At 48.3% G+C, this 19,101-nt stretch overlaps 1 protein-coding gene across 1 annotated transcript in view; it reads left to right on the top strand.

Annotated features, from left to right (window-relative positions):
* Nucleotides 1-19,101, top strand: part of LOC147418390 (Protein kinase superfamily protein) — a 76,261-nt gene that overhangs the window by 24,967 nt on the left and 32,193 nt on the right. The window contains exons 12-16 of the mRNA XM_086507282.1: nucleotides 37-120; nucleotides 219-303; nucleotides 17,635-17,696; nucleotides 17,793-17,867; nucleotides 17,994-18,098. Coding sequence (XP_086363408.1) covers nucleotides 37-120; nucleotides 219-303; nucleotides 17,635-17,696; nucleotides 17,793-17,867; nucleotides 17,994-18,098 — 411 coding nt within the window. The remainder of the gene's footprint in view (nucleotides 1-36; nucleotides 121-218; nucleotides 304-17,634; nucleotides 17,697-17,792; nucleotides 17,868-17,993; nucleotides 18,099-19,101) is intronic.

The raw sequence follows: 19,101 nt of genomic DNA, 5'->3' as shown, positions 1-19,101 counted from the left end.
GATGCAACTGATTTGTGTTGCCTCGATCCATTCTAGGTAAGACGATCTATTCAGTTTTTCCTGAATAACTTAATGAATCAGAGACCAGACGAGGCAAGCACGTTCTCAGCCATTGGTGAGGTAAGTAACAATTAATGAAGCTTGAAGGGGTGGTTGTTGGGATATATCAAACAGTCTAATCTTTGAATGCGGTGTGACCATTGTTTGCCATCTTTCAGGATCTGTTTGCCATAGCTCTGGATCAGCCATTCCGGTTTCCCGCAACCTTTACCTTTGTATTGCGTGCCTTTTCTACATTAGAGGGTAAAGTTTAATTCAAGTCTTTCCGTTATTGTTAAGTTTTACGTGTCCACCGGCCTCGTTTTCTTCATTATTCTTGTTTATGTCGATAATCCTTACTAAATAGCAATCTTTGGTTTAGTATTCGCAACAAGACTACAAGTCCTAGCTTGACTGGCGACCATTTTCTTTTGAAACAAATCGTGTCTGTATTACTATGTACAAGAAGTTATGTGGAAACATGATAGGTAGCTAACGTGAAGAATGCAAAAGAAACTAGTGAGGTCGTTGAGGAATGCTGCTCAAAGCCCCTTGCAAGGGAAATGAAAATATTCAAGATAGCCCCTTAATATGAGAAATTCGAAACAGTTCCCCTAGGCAGCTCTAGAAGAACCTGCACACACATCCGTAGGAATGCTGACTAAGGTGGAGAAATCGGACCCCTGGAGGTGTGGAATGACCATGAACAGAATTGGGAAGCAAATCTAATGATCCCAAGGAGGCAACCTTTCAAGACAAGCATGATAACTGGATTCTTTGCCTCTCCGTTAGAAGCATGTTGGAGATGAACATGCTGCAGTAGTCACGGGAAGTCGTGAATCCAGTTTGCATACGCCCTAGACAAGAGAAAGCAATTCTCTCCATACGGTACATGCTTGAGGGCTGGACCACACTGAGTGCTTTGGAGGCTTGGGTACACACCATAACATCCGATTGGGTACACACCATAACATCCGATGCATGTGGGGTGATGATTTGTGCACATCACTGGTGGGTACCCTTAGCTAATCCAGTGGTATCAGCACCCACGTGAAATACAGCACGTGGGCAGCATGATCGTCAAAATATGCTCGTTCAGAATAAGGAGAGGACTGTATGCGAAACCCACTTGAGAGGCGTGTCAGCTGAGCAGACGGCTGATGGAACATCTCTTAAAGGCCAAAAGGGCCCATGAGACTAGAACAAGGTACAATTGATGATGATACCTCTCATCATAAAATGTCACAAATAATTCTAGGTGAATCTCTACCTAAATGAAAATGAAAAGAAAAATAATCTGAAAGACTTGAAGTTGCAACTGGAAAGTGGTAGGAGTAGTCTTTCCTCAACCCACTATCTCCACAAAGGTTTGTCTCAAGGAAGAGGCAGCTAAGTTGCTGTGTAGCACTTCCTCGATGGTGGCAAACGGTGATGGCTCGAATTTGATTATGTCTACAAGGCTTACACATGACATGGAGAGGGGGTGCACACAAGATGCAACAAATCCCGCATTCAACAATCCTCCCCTTGTGGGTTTTGTTGGAAGCACTACATAGTCCTCTTCTCAAAATGCAAAAAGCAGTAGCCTCCTTTTAAACACAAGTAGGTGGATGGACTCACCATCCTCTTGTACACTCAAAGAGGGCTGGTACACAGAGGTGCTTCGATTTACAACATATTGTTGCTATCGTAGACTAAGCCCACCACATGGTTGTTTTCGTCATCGGAATTTTCAACAGCAAGGTTGATTTTTGATTTTCCTTTGTCTTTGTAATGTTCTTGTGAGTGACTTATTGTGGTTTGTTGTGCTTGTAAAACTTGATAGAATGATTGGCTTTGTGAGAAATTTTACATGGATTAATTCCGTAACAATCTTTGGAGAGGTGGTTGGTTCTTTCACAATGTCTACACTTTGAATTTCTCTTGCTGTTGAAGTTGTAGCGTTTAGATGTGACAATGAAAGCTTCTCCTGTCTCTCTTTGGTTGTCCTTAAGCTTTCCTCATGTTCGTGAAGAGAATTGATGACATCTTCAATTTGAGGCACGAGGTCTCTCTCTTTCGAGCACTGCCGCAATTTGCCCAAAATTTGCACAACAACTTGATTTTGATTCTCTTGAGGACTTTTTGTTGATGTGAAGAAAATGCCTCTCTAAGGTGGTCCATACCTCGTGTGCAGTATTGGACAAGGATCAAAGTAGTGCACAAAATTGTTGTCTAGTGAAGTGATTAAGATGCCTAAGGCTTGCTCATCTTTGGTTGCAAATTGTGCTCGGATTTGCCTCGTCTATACTCGTTCACCCTCAATTAATGGCATGACAACGAACATTAATTGCTTTCACATGAGGTATCCTTTACTTTTCGTTTGGCACGTATGAGAACCTTGGCCATTAAACTTGTCAATGCCGCACACCCTCCCCCCCCCCCCCCCCCCCGCCCCCCCCCCCCCTCTCCTTCCCCTCTCTCTTGATGTTACACCCCTAATGTGTTGTGAGAGAACTTTTTAGACGGTAGCCCACGTGCAAAGCTTTGTAGTTTGGTGTGGTTGAGATCTCAATACCCATTTTTAGCTAGCTCTCCATGGACGGACGTCACCAAAGTTCTTAAATTCAGCTCACTAGCATCTTCGGGGGTCTGCATGCCTTAGCTCACATGCGCGCGCCATTAAGATGTAGCCGACGCACCTTGTTTAGGCTCTTGCTCTTCGGGTCCGTAAGCAAACCTTTCTGTGGCCCTAAGTTTTGACTTGAACCCCTTTCGCAAGAGCGCTTCCCCAGGGTATAGAACCCCATAGTGGCTTTGCCTTGAGCCGTTCAAGTGAGGTCTCTTCCCATGGGTCCACAAGGGACCAATCCTACGGCCACACCTGGAGCTTGACAGTCTTCAGGCTGAGTTCAGCAAAGCAGGCAGTCCCACATGGGTGCCCTACCTCAAGCATTTCAAAGGCCATCGAAGCTCGCACCTGAAGTTTCCGAAAGCTTATTTTGCTGTAAGGTGCAGCAGAATGAATGTTGAACTTTGCTCAAGATGAGTGCTCTGAACTGTGCTCAAGGTTCCTTTTACTTATGGAAGGGAGAGCCTTTCGTTCTTAATGAGAGAGTGCAATGGACACAAACAAAGTGAATGGACACTGTGCGTGAAGGTGAATGAGACTGAGAGAGAGAGAAGAGAATACGACACCAGAGATGTTGTAAAACCCTCCTCCAAGGGACCCACTCTCGATGGCGAGAGTGGTCTACTATTGATTGCACAATCTGGTACAAGGTGTTGAATGCAAATCTAATGGCTATGTTGATGTCGACGGTGTGGACGACAAAGACGAGGCTGTGGCTGAAAACTCAATGCTTTGAATTGGTACTGTTGCACCAAGTTGGGGCTGATCTGCCATTGTGTCTTTGTATGCCAAAAACGCTGTCTTTGCTGGGTCTCCAACTGCTGAATTTGCCTTGCTGAAAACGCAGGTTTAGCACTGCAAAAACGCTGGTCTGGGCTGCTGAAATCTCTGTGCAAAATGCTACTGAAGGATGATATGGCTGATGCAAAAACGGTGCATGGGCTGCTTTCAAAAACGCTGAAAGGGCTGCTTGAAAACCGCCAGGCAGCAGGGGATCAAAACGCTAGTAGGGCCGAGTACTGCAGCTGCAGAAACACCAATGCAGGGCTGTTGTAAACGCTGAATAGGCTGGCTGTCTTGCTTGCTAAAAGCGCCTGCTGCTGTTGACAGAAAACGCTAGTGGCTGAGGTCCAATGCTGAAAACGCTGATGCTGTTGAAGCAAAAACGCTAGCTATGGTGAGGGTTGTCTTGCTGAGAAGGGTCTCCAGAGGGCCTGCTGCACTTGAGTGCCTGATGCTCTCCTTCTTCTTCTCCAGATAGTGCTAGCTTTGGTTTGCTTATATATTATCTTAGCAAAATTGCTCTACCTAGTTCCCAACAAAAGTCACTTAATAAATAGGAAAAATAGGTTTAATGCACTGGAAAATTGCTCCTGATGGATTTTGATGGGAATGCTTATGATCATGCTGTGTGCAACCGGAGGATATGCATCTAATCTAAGTGACTGGTCATGCACGGTCTGCGAACAGACTCACAAAAGTGCCAGATCACTTCCTATTCTAGACTGACTTGACGGAACTGAACCTTGGTCATGCTGTAGCTTGTCCACAGACACATAGGGTTGGATGTGTCACGTGACATTTGCAAAAAAGCAATGCATGAAATATTCAATTCCAAGATTTTGAAAACTCCACTAGCTTTACACCATGTACAAATTTGTCTTTGCATTTTGTACACATCCACTTTCATTCACATTTGCATTGGATCAAAGCATGAACACTTGGCTTCGTAAAGAAAAAAATATAAAAGGACCTGACACTACCCTATCACGAGTAAGACCATCCTCACTAGCACATAATTTGCACAAAAGATTTAGGACACATGCCATGCCGCCATTGGCATCCACTTTGACGACTATGGACACAATTTTGAGGGGAGGAGAAGCATCCAACATTTGTAGTCTACGTCTACATCGCAAATTGTTTGAAGATTTGTAGTAGGCCTCCACCTTTGACCTCCAACATCAGAGGAAGCACCATTTGTAAATGACCTACCACCTAGTTGCCTACCACTCTCTAGGGGCATGCTTCATTGACTTCTAGAGCCAATTTCCAATTTTGGAACCCTCTTGCATAAATGGATTGTACCAATCGTTTTGGCAGATGTTATTACACTACGGTGGGCATCTGGAATGACGTCCATGTAGTTTTAGATTAGAGGAATCTAATGAGCCCTTCCCCATGTCAATCGATTCCTGGATTCGTGGATGTACAACATTTTCACCCCAAAACTGAGCTCTCGTCAAACTTATTTATAAATTGACAGAGGTTTTCTCCTACCTACACCTTAAGGAGTTTAAAACCTGTAGTTTGGTCCTATTAAGGAGGCCAAGCAGCTTGCATTTAAGACCAGATGAGGAGCAGTGGCAGAAGGAGCAATTCAGCCCAGCGTTTTTGCGGCGTTTTTGCAACTAGCTGACAACCCTAGTGTTTTTGCTTGGCGACAGCAGATCAGCCCTAGTGCTTGCAGTCTGCAGCAGACCAGCCTTAGCGTTTTCAGATTTCAGCCTTTTTTACCGCTGAAAAACGGCTTGGATCTGCGTTGGCGGCTTTCCCGTTGTGGTCCAGTACTTTGGTAGCCCATTGAGCCTCTTTTGGTTCATTCCCTCGCCGCATCGAGTGCTCCCATTGCTGCTTATCATTGGCATCATCGAGTTTTGCGTTTTCAGCCCTTCATTTCTTAGATCTACCCCTTGGTTGCCATCCGCAATCCCATGTCGAGAAGGATCCAAAGGTGCTATAAATCAGCCCCGGAGGTACCTCGTTTTAAAGAGTTACCGCGACAACGTTCACCATTCAAGTCAGTAGAGTCTGCACTTGAGGTTTTGCACGTGTATAGATTCCATTTACGCAATCTAAAGCAAATACCACGGTAGCAACAATGTGGGGGGCCCTTGAGAGGGTTGGTTGGGACCCATCGGGTGTCATTCTCTTCTTCTCTCTCTTTCTCTCTCTCTCTACACATCTCTAGTGCACTCTCTCGTTCCCCCTCTTCATGGAGACGTAAAAGGAACCATCATTCAAGTTAAAAGAAATCACTAATGCAAGGAAAGGAAGTAAAGGATTTGTGGAAGTGTAAAACCTAGATCTTCACCATTTCATTTTGTTGTCTACAAATGGCTTTGAGTCACACCACCACATAATCGGAACGGGTTTTGGATTTTGAGAAATAATTAAATGGGATTTTATAGAAAATTAATCGATCTAATCTAGAATGCAAAAGACGCTAATTGCAAAAGCTCCTCTTTTTAATTGTTTCAATGTGGGTAGTGGGCCGTGGCACCGACTAGTACATATCCCACCACTGATTTGGCTTCAAATGTAATGTGCAATGGAAGAGAATGATGGTGTATGCTCAGGATGAGTGATCAGTGGGTGCTCAAGGTTCCTTTTACTGACGGGAAGGTAGAGCCTTCCTTGACTTAATGAGAAATCGTGCAATGACCAAAACAAGAGTGGAAAATTGGGAGAAAGTGCTGAGAGAGAGAGAGAGAGAGAGAGAGAGAGAGAGAGAGAGAGAGAGAGAGAGAGAGAGAGAGAGAGAGAGAGAGAGACGACACCAGATGGGGCCCAAACCCCCCTCCAAGGGACCCCCTCTTTATAAGAGAGGTATTTGCTTTAGATTGCACAAAGTTTGGTACAATGGTTCTAAATGCTATGATGCTTGAAGAAGATAGTGTTGACGACGATGAAGACGATGACGACGACAAGGTCGGCGATGATATCGAGGCTAAGAGCTGAAATCTGAAAATGCTCTTAATGCTTGTGGCTGAAATTTGAAATCGTTGGGAATGATGATGGAAATCAGCTAGTGCGGCGAGGCTACGGGCTGATCGCTATTGCGAATGCTGACAATGGCTGAAAACTGAAAAACGCTGGCTGAACTGAGGGCTAAAAGCTGAAAACGATGTCTTGGCTGCGATGGAAAGATCGACCGCGACGAGGGAATGGCTGATTTGCTAGGAGACTGCGGCCGTATGCCGGGTAGAGCAAAAAGGTTGCTGGCTGAAAAAGCTGATGCCAAAACGCTGGTTCTTCTTGAGAAAACGCCAAGAGATGCTTGGTACTGCGGCACTGCTTGGTACTACTTAGTGCCTCTGTGTTCCCTTGTGTCTTCTGCCTTCAACTAGCGTCCAATGGGCCACTTATATAGGTGCCAAAACTTGGGTCGAGCAGGCCTCTAGAAACCCCACGATTTGGGTAGTTGAAAAGTCACATCGTTAACAAATTGGCTCCAAGAGGTGGTTCACAGGCAGTTTGGGAAAAATGGGTTCATGCGGTGAAAGTACTTATGCTAAGTGCTGAATACTAATGCTAGTGCTAATGGGTTGTGCAGTCAGAGGGTATGCAACTACTCTTAAGTGCCTGGACATGCACGTCCTGTGTACATGCTCACATAGGTGCTAGAACACTTCCTAGGCTACCTAAACCCTAGAAGTAGGTACAGCTTGTCCACATGCACATAGGATTAGATGTGTATGTGACATCCGGCCCTTTTTAAGGTGAAGTACTAGTACAGAGTTGTATGGCATCTGTATAATCCGCCAACAACTCTTGGGATCCTGCGAAGCACTCTTCGCCGGCCCACTATGCTGTGTGGAACCCGGGATACTTGAACTTCAGGAAAGTCTACAATGCTTGCTTCTTTGGGCCGTGTCGAAAGCGGTGCAAAATAATCTGCATCAACTCCATGGCTTCAACTTCGTCTACGATCTCGGGTTCAGCTTCTTCAAGGATCTCCTTTGAGGAATATCCCTAAAACCACTTCAAATACAATATCATGAACATATCTGTTCCCTTTTTTTGTTTTTCCGAGAAAAAGATCCTTCTATTAGTTAATGAAACTGCCCATAGGGCTACAACCTCCTCTGCGAGAGAGGGCTAAAACAAGCATGATGGGGAGACTCTCCCAGTGAAAAAACATCAAATGTACAAAGAGGCTAAATCAAGAGATGGGAGGAGGGAAAAGCCACACAGGTGGACGGTAGTGCCATCTGAGTACATCCTGGACCATGGTGTAAAAAGGCCCAGGACGCCAGAGTCGAAAGAAAGCCTCTCTGCGCTCCCGCACGCGGTTGGAGCTGCCCTGGAGTCTCTCGAGCTGTCCTCTGAGAGTGTGGATCAGCTCTAGCCAAAGATCGCGAACAGTCTCTGTTTGGTGGCACAGGGCGAGCCTCAAAGATGCGGAAGCAACGGGCCCGCCAGATGAACCAGAGTGTCAGGACTCCTCTCTCTCACTGCACCACTCCTGTGGAGTAAGCTCTGTAGCAGGCTCGAGTGTGGGTCGCCCTCCCTGCATCACTATCATCCTGCTGGTGGAAGATAGCTCAAACTGAAGTGCCGGGTCCGTGAGGGTGGACCAAGCAGCTGCTCCCCAAGTGTAGTGTCGAGCCGTGGAAAGAGCAGGCATCAACCGAAGAACACGAATCCACACCTGTTGTGCCAAAGGACAGTCCCAAAGATAGTGATGCTGACTCTCCACAAGATGGTCACAAGCTGTACATGTGGCCGAGAGACCAGTATGCACTAGCCAGCTCCCCCCTGTTGTAGCTCTATGTGCGACAAGCTACTGAAACAAGGTGACTCGCCTCGGCTGTCTGGAGTCCCACAACCTCTCCCAAAAGGTTGCCAAGAACTCAACTGTGAGACCCTCCTCTTGCCAATGAGGTGCTGCAGCCGGGCAAGCCTCTCTGTGCTGCCAGTATGTGACGTCCCAATCGAACAGTGTACTGAAAGAAAGGGACACCTGGGTGGTCTGCAGAAGAGAAAGGGTCCCTCCAAAACCACTCTCCAGGATCCCACTGTACTCGTACCAGTGGACAACAGTCTCAAGCTCACAGTCTCCAATGTCCAGTCTCAAGAGCTGGATCGATGACACAAGTCCTCCTACAGATGCCCACCACTCGGATCCTCTGAAAACGGCACTCTGCCACCTGCGGGGCCTCTACTTCAACTCGCTGTAAGCATCCCTCACCCTGTAACTTGAAAAAAAGGGAGGGAACAGTCTCTGAGCATGCCCGAACTGAGATGAGAACCTCCAGTCGTGTGAAGGCTCCCATCCACCTGGGTGCTACTAGCTCGAGAGGTGTGAGCCACTCAGTTGGTACTGCCTCTGAGATGTCCTGGCACATGCTCTGCACCCCTCTCATGCCATGTAGCTGGAAACCCTGCAACTCCTGTGACAATCCTGAAAACTGTAACCAGTCACCTAAAGAGCATGCTGGACCCGCTGCCATGGGACCCCAGGAAACATGAGGCCGATTACCAACCAAGTGGCCTCTCTGAGTGCTAACCATGGGGTTCCAAACAAGGGGCCGTCGTAGGCGCTCCTCCGTGCAAGTAGGTTGTCGCTCCTCGAGGCCTTGCGGCAAATGCTCCCAAGATCAAAGCAAACTCACAACGAAGCGGACCTCCAGTCTCCTGCTCAAACCAACTCTGCGCATCTCTGTGAAGATCCATCTGGTCGAAGGTCACCAGGGGCCTCCCGCCTGAAGCACCCTAGCACGAAGCCGCTGTAGCAGGAACTCCTTCCAGGGCTCCTCCATTGGAAGAAGTCCTCTGACTATGAACTTCCCAAGAAGGGCTCTGCTCTACTGTGCTGGGTCAATGATCCCAAGCCCTCCCTATGAACAAGGAAGAGTGATGACCTGCCAAGCCACTCTGGCTCGGGCTATCTGAGTGTCACGTCCTGACTAAAGGAAGTTCATGATCATCCTCTCTACCTGGCTGATACAAGAACTCGAGAAGATCCAGCAAGAAGTGATGTACCACATAGTGGCCAACAACACCTGGCTGGCCACTACTACTCTGCCAGCCAAAGAAAGTCGTGCTGAGCTCCAGTGTAACAACTTCCTCCTGATAGACAGGAGGGGAGCAATCTATTGCTCGGGAGACGAGTCCAGACCAACCTGACAGCCCAAGTACCGAACTGCAGTCCCTGGGGGAATCCACCTGAAACCCTCACCTGGCATCCAATCGGGCACAGGAGCACTACCAACCGAGAAAGTCACTATCTTTCTCCAGTTGATCAGTGCGCTAGATGCACAACAGAAGGTCTCAAGAGCCTGCTCACACCTGTGAAGGTTAGCCTCCTGGCCATCCAAGTACAAGGCTGAGTTGTCAGCAAACTCAGCATCCAGTAGCTCATCTCCCCGAATGGGAAGTGCTAAGCCCCGCAAACCAACCTGCTGCGACACCAAAAACCTGCTCATCACCTCAGCATAGAACAGAAAGAGGAAGGGGGCAAGAGGGCAGCCCTGTCTGACCGAACGTGTGATAATGGAACGATTGCCTCTACCTCCTGACAAAAGTACTTGGCTGTGTGCTTGTTTGTACAAAGCTGACACCCCTCTGATCCAAGCATCTGAAAAGCCCATCCTCCGTAGAGTGCCCTCCAGAAAGTCCCAGTCAACTCTGTCATAGGCCTTCTCAAAATCGACAAGAAGAATCACCAGATTCTCACCACGGAGCCTTGCTAGGGCAGCAGCCTCCCAAAAAGTAAAGATGTTGTCAAGGATACTACGCTCCTTGACAAAACCAGTTTGAGTCCCATGTATAAGGCTCTCTAGAAGGTGGCTGGATCCTCAAACTCAGAGCCTTGGCAAGAATTTTGTAGGCTGAGTTGAGGATGGTGATGGGGCGCCACTGTCGAATCTCATCCAAGGAGCCACCCTCCTTGGGAATGAGGTAGATCAGACCCTCACTCATGGTGTCATCTCTCCTGTGTGCAAGATGTACTGAAAAGCACTCCAGAGATCTGGGCAAAGCAAATCCCAGTACTCCAAGAAAAAATTGTGAGTCAAGCCATTCTCACTAGACAGCTACCACGGGGGAGTGCACTAAGAGCCGTGTGCAACTCCTCAAGCTGAAGTGGCAGCTCAAGTCTCTGACGCATCTCCTCAGTCACAAGGCATGGCACGCCTGCTCCCTGTATGCATCCTGACGCTCTGAATGAGGCTCTGCACATAGTAACTCACGGTAAAAGTCAATAGCAATAGCACGCATGTCCTCTGGCTCAAAAGCAACTGACCCGTCAGGCCTCCTCAACTGACTGACCTTGGCATGCGTATGCCGAGGTCCCACTGCCTCGAAGAAAGCACCAGTCACTCGGTCACCCACCTGCGTCCATTGAGATGCCTATTGGTGGAAAGCAAACTCATGGCGCCGCTCCTCTATGCTAACAAGCTCCTTGCGAGCCTGCTATAACTGCTCCTCCAACCAAGGACTCTCTGGATGCTGCTCCTGCATCCTCTGCAAGGAAGCAACGCCCCGTCTGAGACGTTGCTCCTCCTCTTTCGCTGCAGTCAGGCGAGTCAAGGATTCCTGGAGAAAGAAATGACTAAGCTGAGCTAGTCCCGAGGCCACTCTGTCAGCAAGAGAATCCTGCATGTCCAAGCTCTCTGTCCAAAGAGCCTTCACTCGATCTCTGAGTGCAGAGTCCAGCAAGACCCTCTCAAGGATGCGTAGCATCGTGCTCCCCCGCCTCGGCCTATCTGTCACTGTGAGGATCACTGGTGCATGGTCCGAGAAGGAAGTCCCTGCCAGGATGCCAACTATCCCACCCAAGTCACAGAAAAAGTCACTATTGTAGAAGCGATCTATCCGCGATAGATTCACTCCTCCCACTCTGCGGTCCGAAGGAGAGAAGGCCAGGATGTCTAGGGGCCTCACAAAGCTAGAGTGCTGCCACACATCCGAAACCCTCAAAGTCATACAAAACCTCTCCCAAGCTGCAAGCTCAACTCCCTGCATAGTAGCGTGGCTACCACCAATCCTGTCAGAAGGGTCCTCGAACATGTTGAAGTCACCCCCGATGCACCACTGCTCTGCTTGCGGCAGAGACTCGAACAATCTATGACCAAAACTTTGCTCGTGCACTCGCCACATTGGGCGCATATATGTTCAGGAAGCCCACAAGGCAACCCTGAACTTGCATAGTGATCCATTGAGCCCTGCCTCGCACAATAATCCCTCTGCCCACAATGGCCTGTTGTAAAGACTCCGCAATAGTCATACATACCCCACCCTGAATGCCTCCAGGTCCAACAGCACCAAAAAGTATCATATCGTCCACGCAAGAGCTGACCATCGTCTAATGCGGCTCTCACATAGATGATGCTCCTGTAGCATAAGGAGATCAATCTCTCCTCCCACAAGGCAGCGCTGAAGCTCCTGACGCAAATGACCCCTCTGACGCTGAAAGTGGGGCCCACCTAGTCCTTGTACGTTCCATGAGACGATCCTCATGGGGAGCGAGAAAGAACAGATGTTGCCGCAGTAGCTAAACGTGCTATCTTCGAGGCTGGCTTGGATGGGGAGTAATCCGCATCCGAGCGTCCTCTAGATAGGTGACTGCAAAGAGTGTCTGGCCCAAGCCCAAGTAGCCCGAGCCGTATGTAAAGCAACCTCCTCTGTCTAGGAGTCGTCATGAATGTATACATGGCATGGCGAGCATTGAGTATCAGCAAAGAAGTGAACCGTAATGTGTCTACATCCTGCTGCATCTGGAGGAGTCACTACAAACTTGGCCAATGGCCACAGAGTAAAAAGCATGTCTATAACTCCTAGGTCTCGCATGTGATGAGAGAACTCTAGGGTCTGTGTATGCAGCCACTCCAACACTGAGTCGAGGGTCCACTCAATCTGGTCCTTGCTGCAAAGGGGAAAAGAGAAGCCAACTGCTGAGTCCAAGGCCTCTAACCCCCTGGCTGCAAGGAACAGAACATGAACCCTGAACATGTTCTGCAAGGAACAGAACATGAACCCTGAAGCACGCTGCCTTAAGGTCTGAAGAGGAGTCGCCGAGAAAGCGTGTAAAGTCGTAGGCAAAGAAGTCCCATCGACGCTGAATGTCAAAGCTCGTCAGCCCTCGCGGGACTGCTGCAAAGGGAGACGTCTGTACCTGTAGAGGGGGTCGCAAGAAAGGTAGTCCCTCTCTCTCTCGCCAAGCGACTCGTGGCAAAGGCGCTGCCAAAAGATCTCCTAGCAGCTGGAGATGGCCCTGCCACCTGAGTCCACTGGGGAACTGGAGCGGGAGGGAGGGGTGTAGGAGCATGGGGAGGAGGGGGAGAAGAGGGCGGAGGGGGGGTCGGCAAAAGTACAGGGAGGAGGGGGAGAGGCGGCGGGAACAGGAGGCGGGGGGGAGGCTGATGAGGAGGGGGGGAACTCGGGGGGAGGAGGGGTTGTCGAGGGTGAAGTTGAGGTGGGGGCTAGAGCAGGGACCTCGTCTTGCTCAAGAGGACCGAATCGGTTCCCCGTGGGAATCCACTGCTGCTGGGCCGGCACCTGAGGACCACTTTGAGTGCTAGGCTGTCGCTGTGGTCCCTGTTGGTGTCAACCACGAACCTGCCGCCATCCCTCCTCTGCTGGAGCCCTAGGCTCGGAGGGTGGCTCTGTCTGTGTGCTCTGTGTCTTTGCCTGTGGTTGCTGGCCAGCCCTTGCAGGCTGGGGCTGAGTTTGTGGTGTAGGTCGGGGCCTCCTCCGTGGATAGGCCTTCGCAAGATGGCCCATCTGTCGACAAATGAAGCACTGGTTCGGGAGGCCCGAATACTCCACGCTTTGTCTAAACCAACCCCCACTCACCCGAGGAAGAAGGATGACCTTCGGGAGAGTGTGAGTATCCCTAACTAGAACGCGAACTGAGGGAATGCCGGCCGCCTTGCCAGCTACCGAGGCTGCCGTGCGAGGTGTCTCGAGGAGAGAGTCCCAATCGCTGAGCCCATCCTGGACAAAAGTGGTAGGTACTCCCTCCGCAAACCAGGAAAGCAGACGGAGATGGGGATGTCTGCCTCCTCTACCAACACATGTGAAGCAGGGTCAAAACCATGTCTCCACTGTCGAAAGTGAGCTCGAACTGCTCGGATGGTCAAGGGACTCATGGCGATGATCTTGGACGCCATCTCGGAGCTCTCAAACTCGATCTCATAGTAGCCTCGTCCGAGGATGTGGACGTCCAAGATCTTGTCCACCTCTGCAAGAAGGCGGGCTTGGAGAAGGTCACGCAGCTCTCCTCTGCTAGGTCTGGTGCCGAGAATCTTGCAGATGACAGAAGTCGCCTGCAAGCGCTCTACCTCTGCGGCTAGGCTCGCTTGCTCTGTCGGTGAGAGAGCAAGTCGAATGGTGGGCTCAGCGGGGTCGGGCGAGGGGGCTTCATTGGAGTCCCTCTGCGGTGGAGCATGAGCTGCCATCTGTGTCTGTTGCTATGAAGAAGAAGCGGAGGATTGTCGACCAAAGGGGAGAGACCTGCTGGATCGAGCACATCGATGTTGCTGGCGACGCCCTTCAAGCAAGAAGGGAGAGGGAGAGGGCTAGAGGTAAAAAGCAGGCGAGGGGCAGACAGTGGGAGGGGGCGAGTGGGTGGGATGGACAATGGGCAGCTGCGGGCTGTCTGGGCAACGGGCAGCAAGGGGGCAGCGGGCAAGGCTAAGCTTGCTGGCGGCGAGCAGGAGGGGTAGCGCGAGGTGGATAGGGAGGGAGAGCAGTGCGAGGGCGTGGGGGAGGGCGATGGCGAAGGGGGGGAGAGGGGGCGGGTGCGAGCAGCAATGAGCATCCTAATCTACAATCTGTTTTAAATTTACATTATAGACAGATCTGTTCCTTGTTGAGTGATTGAAAAAAGACTATACTTTCCTTCAAGGGTGAATCTGGGCTTATCCTGGATTCATCTAGGTATATTCTTCCTAAATGACTGTGCATGAAATGCTAATGTAGAATGTGACCGAGTGCCAAACCGTTCAAATACATGCCAAAAGTGTGACCTAAACTTGGCTTTTCGACGAGCGATTCTAATGACGTCATTGTAGTCCGTAGGGTTAAAAACTTGCACAGCAAACTTGATGCAGTCGTCTAGCTTGAAAAGGAAAGCCTCCTTGCGATCCTCATCAGACTTACGCAATTGTACGCCAATGTGGCAAATACAGTTAGAAAAAGACATAACAGGAGTTCCATTTTGCTAAAGACTATGCGAATCTTCTTTTGCGGTGGCATGAAACGAGCCTTGAGCTTGTCTTGGAAGTCGCCACAAGTGAGAGAGAGAGGTGCGCCTTCTTGGGCATGCTCAAGATGCTCAACCAATTGGGACCCTTGCCAAGCTTGCTACCAATTAATGGCATCATCCGCTAGATACATCATACATGGCAGCAATCAAAACTTTAATGTTGCTTGTTTTCTTGTTAGTCGCAAAGTAAGCATTAAATTGATGCAACCAAGAATGATTCAAAGAAGCATCCATCTTACCATCATACTTACTGAACGTCCCGTGTGTCTTCTGCCTTTTATTAGCGCCCAATGGGCCACTTATATAGGTGCCAGAACTTGGGTCGAGCAGCCCTCTAGAAACCCCACGATTTGGGTACACATCATTAATAAATTGGTTGCAAGAGGTGGTTCACATGTAGTTTGGGAAAAATGGGTTCATGCGGTGAAATACTTATGCTGGGTGGCAGCTCTTGAGACTTGCCACTGGAGGTTGTGAGCTTGGGAGAGCTATCCACTGACACGAGTGCAGTGGGATCCTGGAGAGTGGTTTTGGCGGGACCCTTTCGCGTCAGCGACCATCCAAGTGTCCCTTCTTTCAGTACACTGTTCGACTTGGACGTCACATACTGGCAGCATGGAGAGGCTCGTCTTGCTGCAGCACCTCATTTGCAGAAAGAGGGTCTCACAGCTAAGTTCTTGTCAGCTTTTTTGGGCGAGGTTGTGGGACGCTAGACAGTCGTGGCGAGTCACTTTGTTCCAGTGACTGGTTGCACATATAGCTACAACAATGGAGAGCTGGCTTGTACAGTATTGCTATGTATTTTATCTTTGGCTTAATAAAGTCTATCCATGAGAATACAGGAATATGGACAATAGTCGATAGGTTTAGCAAGCAAGCTCATTTTATACGCGTCAAAAAGATTATCAAGCCTCCACATATGACACAACTATTTCTCTCTCAAATATGCCAACGAGTATTTGTTTCCGATAAAGATCCTAGAATGACCAGTAATTTCTACAAGGGACTCTTTGAGACTCTTTGTGAATCTCGGAACAAAGCTCAATTTCTCTTCAGCCTATTAATCCTCAAACAAATGGGCAAAGTGAAACTAAGCACTCCATTGTGCTTGTTCTACTCAAAGCCTATGCAACGGAACTAGACCAACGCAACCGATGGGAGAAATATCTACCTTTAGTAGAAAATACATGCAACAATGTTGTGCATTCTTTTAGAGGTAAAGCACCTTTTGAGGTGATCGAAGGAAGGTCCCCCCATTTTGAAAATGCATGGGAAGATCTTTGCTGCTGATGAGTATAGTCGTGACTTACGTGATGCTTTTGCTAAGATTAAAGAAGCTATCTCTATTGCACAAAAAAGCACAAGGTTGGTGCTGACAAGCATAGAAGAACTCTTTACTTCAAAGAGAATGATTGGGTCCTCTTAAAGTTTCCCAAAGCTCACTTAAGGCACACTACGGGTAAAAGTTGGCATGGAGAGAGAACTCACAGGTTATCAAAAGTACTCTACAAAACTAGCATCTAGGTATTATGGACTAGTAGAGCTCACATGTCATCAAAAGTACTATGCAAAATTAGCACGTAGGTATTATGGACCATTCCAGATTCTACGGCCAATCAATGAAACGGCTTATCAACTTAAGCTACCCTCTCATTGGCCAATCCATAATGCATTCCATGTAAGTCTATAAAGGGCAAGGGTTATCCACCACAAGAGCCAGCAGCAGAAGGTCCTCCAGAATTTGAAGGGACTGAAGAGATATTGCAACCCGAGCATATCATCCGCCACGAAGACAAGGTGCTATGCAATGGTAAGGTACTACGTAAGTATTTTATTAATTTGAAAAACTACCCTTTTGAAGATGCTAAATGGAGGCAAGAGCCACAATTGAAGGATAGTACATCACTTGTAGAAACCTACAATGAATTGCATATAAGCCCTAATGTTTGCTAGCATGTTGGGGCTAATGCCTTTGCTCAGAGGTATGGCCGCCCGGTGACACCCAAACCTTCTGCTGCTCTCAAACCTTCTGCTGCTCTTCCTGATTTTGACTAGGTTCTGGCTGTCTCCTTCTACAGGTGACAACTAGCTGCCCTTGTGCTCCCTCCTAGATAGGATCTACACAGTGTGCATCACCGGCATATATGGAGGATAAGAGAGTTTGCATTGTAGCCACATCGTTTTGCGAGATGGCTGGTGAAGTGGTGGTGAGCATACAAAGTGCTGCTGCCAGTATTTTGTGACCTTAATTTTTGCTGCAGCTTGAGTTTTCACTAATGCCATGCCCAAAAGCTCAAAAATTAAAAATTTATGCAACTGCCACCTGAAGTAGTGGATTTAAGAGGTGCGCTGATCTTGTGAGGCTGCAACATAGGTCTGAGATGCCAGGGTTGTAAAGCTAGCAAACATATCTGCTATATCTACTCCTGGACTTGTCATCAAGTTATTAAACACAAAAGTAAGAGGACGGCAAGGATGACAGATTTAGTAAAAAAATCCTGACACTGAGAACTTTGGATAACTTAGTTATGATCAGTATCGTGTCTATGGGGGAAGGAATTTACGATGTGAGCTTTTTCCTCCTCCATGGGCAATGTTACCTAAACATGCCCCAAGCCAAGTAGAACGACCTCTGTCATCTAGCTTAATTGAACAATATGTGAGGCCTGATGCAAGGTTTAGAATCTTTGTTTCAGCAGCGAATATTCTTCTCAAACTGCTAAAATCTGAACTGAAAACCTGAGTGCTATGATTCTGAAAGTTCTCTGGCTGTTTGCTGGTTCCTTCATGGTTCACGGAACGTAAAATTGTTGTCCATTTGCAATTGCACTGGCTAGGACCATGCTCATTTATAGTATTAAATCTGGTTATAGGTTCTCATGGGCCATTTTTGCCCTAGTTGGCATCTTCAAAACTTTCTAGATGCTGCTGAAGGAACTGGATTTGATTAGAACTTTAATGCATTTGAGATGGTTTCATCTGCATGCAGGGATTGGATACTCGCTGGACCCAGAGTTTTCGTTTGCAAAAGTTGCTGCTCCATATGCACAGGTTTTTTCCTTTCGTGTTTAATTGTAAAAGCTAGGGTTTTGAATTTTCTCAAGTAAATCAGAAAACTCTATCTTGCTTTTTATAATAAATGATCAGGAATTGCTGGATATAAAGAGCTCGCAAAGGAATGGGACTTATTTTGTTCAAGAATTGCAACGGCAAGCTAATGAGGTAAATATTGGCGTTTAAGTTCAGACCTTTAGCAGAAAATCCTGGTAGAATTGTCATTCATTCTTTTCCTGGATAATTCGGCTACCCTTTTCATTACTCGAAAACTTTACTCCTCTCCTGATGCAGGCAAGAGATGCAGCTGTTGCAATGCCTATGAGAATTCAACGAGTTGATGAGCTTTTACAACAACTTGAAGCTGGTGATTTTAAGCTTCGAGTGAGAGTTCTTGAGGTGTGTATATTTGTTGTTTGGTCATACTTGCAGTAGGGCCTTTTTTGGAGAGGCTTGAATCCTTGTGATAGCTAATCGTGGGCTTGTGAGGATTTTAAGCTGCAATCAAAGAAACTGTACTCATATGTTATATTTGCTGCTGGAAACACTTGTGAGTTATTTGCATTTATGTATAGTGAGTGCTTTTTTTCTTTCAAGAAAAAGATCCTCTATTAGTTAATGGAACTGCTCATAGGGCTACAACCACCTCTACTAGAGAGGGCTACAACAATCATAAGGGGAGACTCTCCCAATAAACAAACAGCATATGTACAATGAGGGCTAAATCAGGATATGGGAGGAGGGAAGAGCCACACAGGTGGACGGTAGTGCCATCTGAGCAACACCTGGACCACGGTGAAGAAAGGCCCGGGGCGCCAGAGTCGAAGGAATTCCTCTCTACTCTCCCACATGTGGTCGGAGCTGCCCTGAAGTCTCTCAAATTTTCCCCTGAGAATATGGACCAGCTCCAGCCAAAACTCTCTAACAATCTACTGGTGGCATGAGGCGAGCCTCAACATGCGGAAGCAGCGGGCCCGCCAGATGAACCAAAGTGTCAGGCCACAAACGAGCTCCCAACACACCTCTCTCTCACTGCACCACTCCTGTGGAGTAAGCCCTGTAGCAGGCTGGAGTGTAGGTCGACCCCCCTGTAGCACTATCATCCTGCTAGTGAAGGATAGCTGAAACTGTAGTGCAGGGCCCGCGAGAGTGGACCAAGCAGCTGCGCCCCAAGGGTCCTGCCATGCTGTGGAGAGAGCTGGCATCAGTCGAAGAACACGAAGCCAAACCTGCTGTGCCAAAGGGAAGTCCCAAAGACAGTGATGCTGACTCTCCAAAGGCTGGTCACAAGCTGCACATGCTGTCGGGAGGCCACTATGTACAAGCCAGCTCCCCACTGCTGTAGCTCTATGTGCGAGCAGCCACTAGAACAACGTGACTCGCTGTGTCGTGTCCCACAACC

The sequence above is a fragment of the Adiantum capillus-veneris genome, chromosome 30 (genome assembly GCF_014529385.1).
Source record: "Adiantum capillus-veneris isolate H3 chromosome 30, ASM1452938v2, whole genome shotgun sequence".
In the NCBI taxonomy this organism is placed as follows: domain Eukaryota; kingdom Viridiplantae; phylum Streptophyta; class Polypodiopsida; order Polypodiales; family Pteridaceae; genus Adiantum; species Adiantum capillus-veneris.
The sequence above is the reverse complement of the archived record's forward strand: the minus strand, read 5'-3'. Positions and strand labels throughout refer to the sequence as shown.